The following is an 11,049-nucleotide window of genomic DNA, read 5'->3' as shown; positions in this document are numbered from 1 at the left end:
GTTAAATCCATGTCTTCAGAAGAGATATGATAGGTGTGGGTGAGAAACTGATCAATATTTAAGTCCTTTTTTTACTATCTCCACCTTTGACCAGCCCCGACCAGGAGGCAATATGCACAAATAATGTGATTCACCAAAAATAAAAAAACAAAAACAAAAGAAGAATGTGGAACTGAATGAGAAAGTGGATATTTATAGTAAAATAAGATCTTAAAATGTATCTGTTTCTCAACCACACCTGTTATATCACTTCTGAAGACATGGATTTACCCACTGGAGTCATATGGATTACTTTTATGCTGGGTTTTACCACTTTGAGTATATCCACTGACATTAAGCTTGTTTAAGAAATTTCACAAGGTCACACAAGAATAAAGTCACAAATGCAGTTCATAAAGCTGTAAACGTAACCTTTGCATACCAAGGGATCATTAAATGCTACATAAGACTGTAGCAGAACAGGGGTGCAAGACTACACATACACATCTGCTTTAGATCTATTGTCGCACAGGATACAATTCACACCCTTACCCAGAGCTGCAAGTCGATAATCCATAATAACTGTCTTAAAAAGGAAATATTGAAATATTTGCAAACGTGTGCATGACTGAGTGTATAATTGCATTTAAGTAGCAAACTGCGTCACAGCATGCTATCGGGTTTACTGGACTGTAAGATCCAGACATAGTATTTTGAATAATTCATCGTCCTCTTGCCACTTACAAAATATAGCAAAAGTAGCAGTGTTCCGTGACCTCTATAATCAGACTACAGCATTCCTGCTACATTCCACCTAAAGTTTCTTTAAACTATGTGAGGCTTACTTATTCCCAAAACTTACATCACTAATGAAACATTTTGATTTGGCATGCTGAGATTTCTGTGCTAAGGTATGTGACAGCCCTGTTGTGCAAAATAAAAATTATAATAAACAGACCTGGCGTGTGAACATTTAATGTTGTTCCCTGATACACTTTCCTAATAATAGTAAAAGTTAATTCCTATTAGAAATACAAGGTACTGATGAGCCACAAAATTAAACAGACACAGAAATGTTTTAACAGAGTTCAAAAGGCACATGTAAAGATGCCACTATGAATGAAACATTCTGTTTTATTCCTCACTTTTCTTAGAAAATGCACTTGGAATAACAGGATTATCTGGTTGCATTTAGCCTGGAGTGAGGGTTGGTGAATTTATTAATCAGGGTTAGAGACGGGGAGGGAGAGGATGAGGAAGGGAGAGAAAGGACACACACACACTACTAAATGAGGGAAGCAGTGTAGAAAGAAAGAGGAGGGGAAAGGGAAGGACAAAAAATACTGGGTAGAAGGAAAGAAGGGGACACTGCACTGCCTGTTTTCGTTTTTATTGCAGTGAAGACTGCAGACTTTCTGCTGTTATTTCTCTTCAATGTACGGATAAATCTTACACAAACGGGTTCTGTCTTAAGTTGAAGGAAAACAGTAGGCCACGAGGAGGACTCGCAAGTTTAATGTGATTTGAGCGTTTGTGGTTTACTTTCTAACGCGGGTTGCAGTCCTGTAAGTGCTTTATTTGTAGTGACAAGAAGAGCAGGAAAAGCAAGCAACCAAATATAGAAGCAACTTTATATGTGTTACGTAGAAATATTATCAAGTTCCCAAATGCCATTCAGTTTTGCGAGGAGGAGACAATAATAGATCTAGAAGTGGCACTTTAAATCACGCTGCTTAGCAAACGCTGGGGGAACTACCCGGTATCTACTATATCAGCCGGTAATTCACAGGATATCTGCGGACTATGGCGGCGGTAACAAGCACAGAATCGAGCCAACAAGCTCGTGTTTACTTCCAGACCCCCACCGGTTCAACCGAAGAAACGGAGATTCCGGTCCGAAAACAAGGACGAGTCACAGTGAAATACGACCGGAAAGAACTGAGAAAGAGACTTAATTTGGAAGAGTGGATTATTGACCAACTAACGTATCTCTACAACTGTGAGGTAAGACTTATTTGTGGAACTAAATAACAAATAATCGTGTCTAAAACAGTAATCCAATTTAAATATCCATGTTTTATATTTTGAAATTGCTGTATGATATATTATAATAAATTCATGCGCAGGTCAATAACCAATCGTACATTAACAGCGAAAACTGTGCTCAGGTAATCTTTCACATTCACCGTTAATTTTACTACTAGCCAGCGGGCAGAGTAAGCATGCGCGTTTAAGCAACAATCTGGCATTGACCCACATTCTATTCCCAGAGACTTAAAACGCTGAATGGACAATGCGTGGAACTACGCTTACTGCATTTCCAACTCTTCGTTTACCTGCACTTTATTCCGTCGTAATACGCTGTGACGTCACAAACGAGTTCGATAATTAGCGCGTTAAATCAGCACTCATGGGAGCACTCAGAGTTGTTGTTTGTTGCTAAGGAGATTAACCTGTGTTAAAGTAAAGACCAAGAAGAGTTACTAATTCATGCATTTAGAATAATGTCTGATTTAGGTTTATTCACGTGGTTTTTTTACACTGACAAGGGGCATGGATACAGGACTAAGGATCCTTACAAATTTACCGTTTTGATTTCTGATTAACATGCTCTCAACCGGAATCGATTCCGATTTCAATGCGATTTGATTCGAGTCTGATTAATTTTGTTGTATTATATGTAGTATGTCCATTTTGCTTTGAGATTCAATAAATTATTTCTCCTCTAGTGATGTAAATGATACAGGGAACATTCTGACTTGGCACATTATGAAAATATTAATAAGAATAAAAATAACAACAGGGCCCAAACTATGCAGTTCAAATGCTGTTTATTTAACAGATATAATAATCAACACAGCCAAAACTGAGGTAAACTTTAAAGTAAAAGAAAAAGATTTCTACTCATATAGTTGAAGTCAAAAGTTTACATACACCTTAGCCAAATACATTTAAACTAAGTTTTTCACAATTCCTGACATTTAACCGTAGAAAACATTCCCTGTCTTAGTAGTGATGGGAAGTCCGATTATTTTCCGCGAACCGGTTCATTCGGACGGTTCGTTTCAATGAACTGGTTCAAAAAACCGATTTTCCAGTTCAACTATATATCATGCTACGCCGGCGTCGTAGAATACACGCACAAACACATTTAATAAAGCCGTATGTAAGGGCATATTGCTGATTATAACATTTTATTTAATTAAGTTATAATAATAAGTGTGTTTATTGTCATCATTGTTTCATTCAGTGATCTTACAATACATCCTACATTAAAGTTTTGCACCTAAAGCACTCAATAATGACACTTATATACAAACTTGGACAAACTTATATACAATATACTTATATACAGTATATACAAACTTAAACACGTTTAACATAAAAAGTGATTAAACTAGTCTTAATCAACTCACCCTTTTTTACAGAAACCATGATCCAACTCATCACAGTTTAAGATATAATCTGCATGCACAATACTCAATAGTAAAATTTGTTTACATCTCTCGACTGAAACGTTTTGCCCCGCATTCAAGTCCGCATTTCATGCATGCTCATCAGCTGCTCACTGATCAGCAGTTCTCAGTATTATGTCCAAAAGAGGCGATTCTCAGTTCAGTGTACTGTTGACTCGAGAACTGTTACGAGTGACTCATTGTACTGTTGAATCAAGAGCTGTTGCGACCCGAGCGTTCAGTCGGATTTGTGAACTAGTTGGAGCGATTAATTGCAAAGGAGAGTTGGCAAAAGCAGATATCACCAGTTCTAGGATCATATTACTCCCGGGTTATCAGCTCATTTCGATTCGGAGTGTCAGGCACATCCAGGAGACAGGTTAAGATAGAGTAACTTGTGGATCAGTGTTGACTCGAGAAGCGAACTGTTTCAAATGATTCAGTCCGATTTGGTGAACTAGTTCAACTTGTTCACTAAAAAGAACTGGTTCAAAAGAACGATTCGTTCACGAACTGGACATCACTATGTCTTAGGTCAGTTAGGATCACTGCTTTATTTTAAGAATGTGAAATGTCAGAATAATAGTAGAGAGAATTATTTATTTCAGCTTTTATTTCTTTCATCACATTCCCAGTGGGTCAGAAGTTTACATATGCTTTGTTATTATTTAGTAGCATTGCCTTTAAATTGTTTAACTTGAGTCAAACGTTTTGGGTAGCCTTCCACAAGCTTCTCACAATAAGTTGCTGGAATTTTGGCCCATTCTTACAGACAGAACTGGTGTAACTGAGTCAGGTTTGTAGTCATCCTTGCTCGCACATGCTTTTTCAGTTCTGCCCACACATTTTTTATCGAATTAAGGTCAGGGCTTTGTGACGGCCACTCCAGTACCTTGACTTTGTCCGTAAGCCATTTTGCCACAACTTTGGAGGTATGCTTGGGGTCATTGTCCATTTGGAAGACCCATTTGCGACCAAGCTTTAACTTCCTGGCTGATGTCTTGAGATTTTGCTTCAATAAATCCACATCATTTTCCTTCCTCATGATGCCATATATTTTGTGAAGTGCACCAGTACCTCCTGTAGCAAAGCACCCCACAACATGATGCTGCCACCCCCATGCTTCACAGTTGGGATGGTGTTCTTTGGCTTTCAAGCCTCACCCTTTTTCTTCCAAACATAACGATGGACATTATGGCAAAACAGTCAAATTTTTGTTTCATCAGACCAGAGGGCATTTCTCCAAAACGTAAGATCTTTGTCCCAATGTGCACTTTCAAACTGTAGTCCGGCTTTTTTATGGTGGTTTTGGAGCAGTGGCTTCTTCCTTGCTGAGCAGCCTTTCAGAATATGTAGATACAGGACACGTTTTACTGTGGATATAGATACTTGTCTACCTGTTTCCTCCAGCATCTTCACAAGGTCCTTTGCTCTTGTTCTGGGATTGATTTGCACTTTTCGCACCAAACTACGGTCATCTCTATGAGACAGAATGCATCTCCTTCCTGAGCGATATGATGGCTGCATGGTCCCATGGTGTTTGTACTAGCGTAATATTGTTTGTACAGATGAACGTGGTACCTTCAGGCATTTGGAAATTGCTCCCAAGGATGAATTAGACTTGTGGAGGTCCACATTTTTTTTTCTGAGGTCTTGGCTGATTTCTTTTGATTTTTCCCTTGATGTCAAACGAAGAGGCACTGAGTTTGAAGGTAGGCCTTAAAATACATCCATACATCACCACTTGTACTTATCACTCAATTTTCAAGTTTTTTTTTTTCCAGGAAAATCAGAATATCCACTTTACCAGAGGACGGGACAATTTGTGGACAATTACAGTGCGTGCTTGTTTAGAGTGGACACTAAAGAATAGCTGAAATGCATTCTTGTAGGAACTTTGTAACAGGGCTCAAGCACATTAAGCAGATGCTTAAATCCTGTGTTCTCGATGACTAAGTACAGTCGCATATCTGCAGCAAAAATTACACCTATGACATTCGTTATCGCTTTAACTCCATCTAAGCTTGCAGCGAAAGGCTGCTTGAACGCCGTGGCGAGACTAACTTGCACAGGCTGTTTATGCTTTGCTCCCGTAAGCTCAAGTAACACATGTGGATGATGTTGCTGCAAATCAGTCATCATGTTAGATGTGCTAGACATACCTGACTTTGGTGAAACAGAGCTGACACACAGCCTTCGTCCTGTTCACCACTCATTGCCCAGTATTACTGTAGTTTACTGCGAAACCATAATGCTCCCAAACAACAGATTTTAGAGACGGCGGTGGGTCTTCAATCTCTGGCTTATTTATGTCTGACATATTTATATTTTGTTTAGTTCCATCACAGTTGGGGAAAATAGCAAGCTAGCTAGTATAAACTTCAAATGCATTTATCTGATCCGCAATTTGTAGTGTACCATGTGGCGCTCCGTTGTTAAGTTTTGGTTCCGTGCGGTCCCTTGTTGCTCCGCAATCTTTTTTCATTTTAGTTCCACGCGGTTGGTGTTGTTCGTTTCATGCATGCTAAAATGTGTAATCATTTGTGTGATCACTTGTACCGTACCGAAGGCCCTGTATCCATTCGGTTCGGCGCAGATACATGTACCATTGCAGCCCTACACCGTAAGATTGCCTGTGAAAATGCATCTGAAAAGAACCTGCAGGACATGACAAATAGATGAACATGTGGCTTGGCATGTTCCTTGTGTCTTGCACCCTCCCCCAGTGTATAAACCACACAGCCAGAAGCTAATGTACCCACTTGCTTATCCAAACTCATATCAGCACGTTAAATCCGTTTTTCCAAATTTCCTAGCTTTTTAGTAAACAATAATGCATGACGTGGCAGTTCCTTTGAGAGTTTTAATCCTATTCATTTAAAACTACTTAAATTGTCCAGATGCTAGATACCATTATTGGCATGTAAGGAACCAGTGTGGCATAGCGCCATAGAGGAGGGCAAACAAGTCTTAATCTCACTCTCTTCTGCACACTCACACACCAGTTGTTTGGTTTCCCTGGATATAAAGAGTGTTGTATTATGATGGGCCAGTCAGAATCACTTGCGTAACAATGTTACAGATGTGGCATGGTGGTAAAGGAAAATTGGTAAGGATAATAAAAAGGAGAGGAAAGCGTTAACACTTTCGGGTAAAGCATGAGGGAAAATAATTTTTAAGCCCAGTAAGGATTGCAAACTACTGGATGAGTCTTTGCAAGTGTTCAGGGAATGTTTGACTAATGAGTCACTGCACTGAGCTGAGTCAAGACATCATCAGTTCATGTTGTGGAGTAGTTTAAAATAGAGAACTAATGGCAGTGTTAAATTAAGTTAAAAAGAGGATGCAAAAAATCAAGGGGGAAGTAAACAGACAATCATTGATGTAGACGAACAGACGGTCTTGAAAAGAGATTGAGGGAGGGAGGGAGGTATAGAGGGGGACAGCTGTGGCTTTGGCCAGAAGTACAAGGATGGCGTTGAGTTTTTTCCCCCTTCCTCTCATTAACACTCACACAGTGTTGCACTTTGCTACTCACACAACTGTGTTTTATAATTATGCATTTTTTTTTATTTTTATTTTTATTTAAATGCATGCCATCACACATATAGTGACACCAAATGGTATAATAAATACATTTATACCATAAGCATGGCTTAAGTGTACAAATATATTTTGGAGCCATTGTATATGTACAAAATAAGTGTAATATTTGGACTCTAGTTTTAAGTGACAATAGTTTGACCATCTAACTGTTTACATATGAACACTGACCTTGTTAAAGTAACAAGGTTTTCCCACCATGCATGTTCACATCCAGTTTGTTCACTTGGAATGAATCAGCAAAATTCTTCTGTACACATAAAAACTGAAGCAGCAAAAAGGAGCAAGAATGAAGGTGAGAAAGAAGGACTGGTGGATCTTCTGACAGGTTCAGAAAGACAGCAAAAGTGCAGAATGGCATAATTGCAGTTTCTGGGTTGATACTGCATAATGCAGATTACTGAGCTAAGAGTCATGACCAGAGGAAATGCCAGTGACAGGAGAAACTACAGGAAGTGTGTGTGTATGTTGTGAATGTCTGATGTTTTAAGAAGGCAGTAAAGGTCACAACAGTCTCGTGACCTCAGCTTTGGAGCCTTCTCTGTGTGTATGCATTCATAAACCATCTCAGGATGTTGATCCATTCTACATAGTGGTTCTGTATTTGCTTTGAGCGGACTTCTCTTATCTTCTTCCCCAGAACGCATACTCACAAACCTCATTTAAATACTTCAGTTCCTCACCTGCTATGTCAAGCACATCCCCCTCCTGCTTGCACCTGTCTGAGAGTGTTTGTTTGGCTGTGTGTTTGTGCATACATGTGCATTTTATATGCAGGGGAAAACAGGTTTAGACATGTCCATCCTATCCCAGTGCATATACCATACCTTTGACAACATATTCAGAATAAATATTTAAATAGTCAGTTTGCATGTCCGTTAGAGAGATGCAAACACACAATATGCTAGAGTAAACATATTGTGAGTTAGCTCTCTGTGTCTGAAAAGAGTCTAATTCTATTTAAACATTTAATTTTAATGCTTATATGCTATATTCACTTTATTTAGTGTAAGCTCATATGTGTTATTTTTTCAGTGTTAAAATTCTTATATCGCAGATTCAAATTTGTATGTTGATTTCACCTTAAAGTTTAATATTACTGTGTTGGTTTGAGCAGCCCATCCAGCTCAACACAGCAACATGGCTCAACCAGTGGTGTGAGTTTGGGACAGGACAGTAACATTTTTTGTTTTTCTCCTTTTTTTTTTTTTAAGAAATTGTCAAGGAACAAGAGGCTAAATGTTCCACAGCGGTTTTTAAATGCATGAACGGAGAAGCTAGACGCTTTAGTCCCTGGCACACTCACAGGGACTTTTTCGCTCAGGGCCAAAAAAATTGCGAAACAGCTGATTCAGACAATGGCCACACCACTGTGGGAGGCGTTTAGACGTTTAAATATGAGGACGCTCAAGACTACATGTAAAGCATCAACTAATATGACATTAAAATGTGTTATCAATGACTTAATGCCTCATTTTATGAGTAGAACTCAGCAAAAGAAGCTGTTTTAACTACTTTATGATAATTTATAGTAATATGTAGACAGTACATAATGTGCAATTTGTAATGTTTACCTTTTGCATTCATGGCATTAATGCACTAACAGGCCATATGTGGGCATAATATGCATCAGTTACTAATGACAATACTACTATCAAGATGGGTGTATAAAAGAGTGTTAATGGGTAGAATACAGACAAAAGAATGATGATAGGCATATCTTACTTTGGGCAGATGTGTGAGTGGCTTTTGGCTACAGATGGCACATAAGTGAAGCAGCATAGTGAATGGGAACTTAACAGTATTTGAGTAGATTTGATTCCTTTTGTCGACAGATTAAACAAAACAAAATTTCATGACACTTCTCTTCAAATGTCTCTTGAACGATCATACAGATGTAGGTGAATTTGCACCAGCTGTTGGTGGATCTTGACTGACTGAAGAATGTAAACAGAATTAGTTGTCAGCCTCAAAGTAGGTGGAGCACCAGGTAACACTTACCGATGATGTGAACCAGTGGCAGTAAAAATTTATTTAGCAGCCACAACAAAGTTTTCCTGAAAGTTCGCCCCGTAGAGCTGTTGCGAACCACCAAAACAAACTCAAAGGGGGGGCCTGGTTAGCTCAGCGAGTATTGACGCTGACTACCAACCCTGAAGTCATGAGTTCGAATCCATGGTGTGCTGAGTGACTCCAGCCAGGTCTCCTAAGCAACCAAACTGGCCCGGTTGCTAGGGAGGGTAGAGTCACATCGCGATTAGTGGTTCTCGCTCTCAATGGGGCATGTGGTAAGTTGTGCGTGGATCGCGGTGAGTAGCATGAGCCTCCACATGCGGAGTCTCCGCGGTGTCATGCACAATGAGCCACGTGATGAGGTGCACGGATTGACTTTCTCACAAGCGGAGGCCACTGAGACTTGTCCTCCGCCACCCGGATTGAGGTGAGTAACCGCACCACCACGAGGACCTACTAAGTAGTGGGAATTGGGAGAAAAGGGGATAGAACCCCCCCCCCCCCCCCCCCCCAAAAAAAAAAAAACTAACAAAAAAACTCAAAAACAACATTGTTTTGGCAATATTTTGTTTTAAATGACCATCCTTTCATTCTTCAATTTTGTAAGAAATGTGCAAGGGCCTTTACATGCAGAAATAAACAGCCACACTTACTGCAAATTTGGACAGCCTTTGTCTTTGTAGTGATCAACACACAGAGCTTCAAGTGACTTCAGGAAAAGCATCTTGAGTGCCATAAACAATACAAATTTTTTAATGTTCTATTCTCAAATAGAGAATATTTTAAATGGTAACCAATTAGAGAGAGACCGACTGATCTCAACATGCGCCAAAGTCTTCCAGTTCTGGTCTCAGAATCAGTCAGCAATATTAAAAACCTTGTAAAGAAACTGTCTGTCAGTCAGCAGTCCTTCTACAACAGACAGACTCTCTGGCTCTTTAGCTTGTTTATAATCCAGTTAAGGCATTTTGTGTTGCTTCTGAAAGTTACCGTATACTGTAGACTAAGGACAAGTGCTGCTAAAAAATACTGTACAATAGTGTACTTTTAAGGGGAAATATGTTTACAGATAGACATGGTACCTTTTGCTAGTGTCTGTGCTTTCTTATGAGTTTATGATTGTACATGTGGCATGAATATGTGTGTAAGAAAACTGGAATGGGCATAGAGGACTGGTACTAAATGTAAGTTTATCTACAGTATGTGTGTGTCATTGCCTGTCTGTAGCTCTTGTGTAGGGCCTCCTAATGGTATGTCGTATAGGCTTTTTACACTACACTTAACCCTGGGCCAACATCTTTTTAAACCCTGGATGAAGGCCACTTTTAACCCTGGGATAATTTTGAAAGGTGGTTCACACCAATTTTAACCCTGATTAACAGTGTGTAAAGTGAAGTACACAACTTCTATTATTTAATTGACATAATTATGTCAGACTTTCTCCAAAAGTTCTACTTACTTCCTCTCCCAAATCTATTTAGACCAATCACATCAATTAAAAACACATCTGCAGAGCCTGGGCTTCACCTGTGACATCACCAGCCATAGGTCAATGGATGTAGTCACTGCAGTATATACGCTTCCATCCTTTAATGACTGTGAAACACTTTCATTAAGGGCTTTGTGGTAATTACTGCTAGAAAACCTGTAATTACAGAAACTAGAGCAGAGGAGAACAGTAGTGATTTCCCACTTCCCTCTTAGATTTCTAGCTTGGTGTTCAGGATGGATTAAAAGAAAAGTGAACAATTACTTTTTTGAGTCATACTCCCTTTTATTAAAGACCCTTGTGAAATGAGAGTGCCTGGTTTTGAAAGTACTTGATGGATTGGTGGGATTTTGTGTAATTTAGACTCTGAGTGAATTAGAATTGTATGTAAAGTTCAAATAGAAACACGTATACACACACTTACGGGCAGCCAGAATGAATATCCTAAAGTGCTCTAATCTAGGGAATATGATGAATGCTTGTCTGTTTATTCCGCTCCAGTAATGGCAG

The 11,049-nt window shown here is 39.2% G+C and overlaps 1 protein-coding gene across 1 annotated transcript in view; it reads left to right on the top strand.

Annotated features, from left to right (window-relative positions):
• The first annotated feature begins 1,270 nt into the window (after positions 1-1,270).
• Positions 1,271-11,049, top strand: part of LOC127441252 (protein phosphatase 1 regulatory subunit 14B-like) — a 30,887-nt gene continuing 21,108 nt past the window's right edge. The window contains exon 1 of the mRNA XM_051698440.1: positions 1,271-1,983. Coding sequence (XP_051554400.1) covers positions 1,783-1,983 — 201 coding nt within the window. The 5' untranslated portion in view covers positions 1,271-1,782. The remainder of the gene's footprint in view (positions 1,984-11,049) is intronic.

Source organism: Myxocyprinus asiaticus, chromosome 1 (genome assembly GCF_019703515.2).
Source record: "Myxocyprinus asiaticus isolate MX2 ecotype Aquarium Trade chromosome 1, UBuf_Myxa_2, whole genome shotgun sequence".
In the NCBI taxonomy this organism is placed as follows: Eukaryota; Metazoa; Chordata; class Actinopteri; order Cypriniformes; family Catostomidae; genus Myxocyprinus; species Myxocyprinus asiaticus.
The sequence above is the reverse complement of the archived record's forward strand: the minus strand, read 5'-3'. Positions and strand labels throughout refer to the sequence as shown.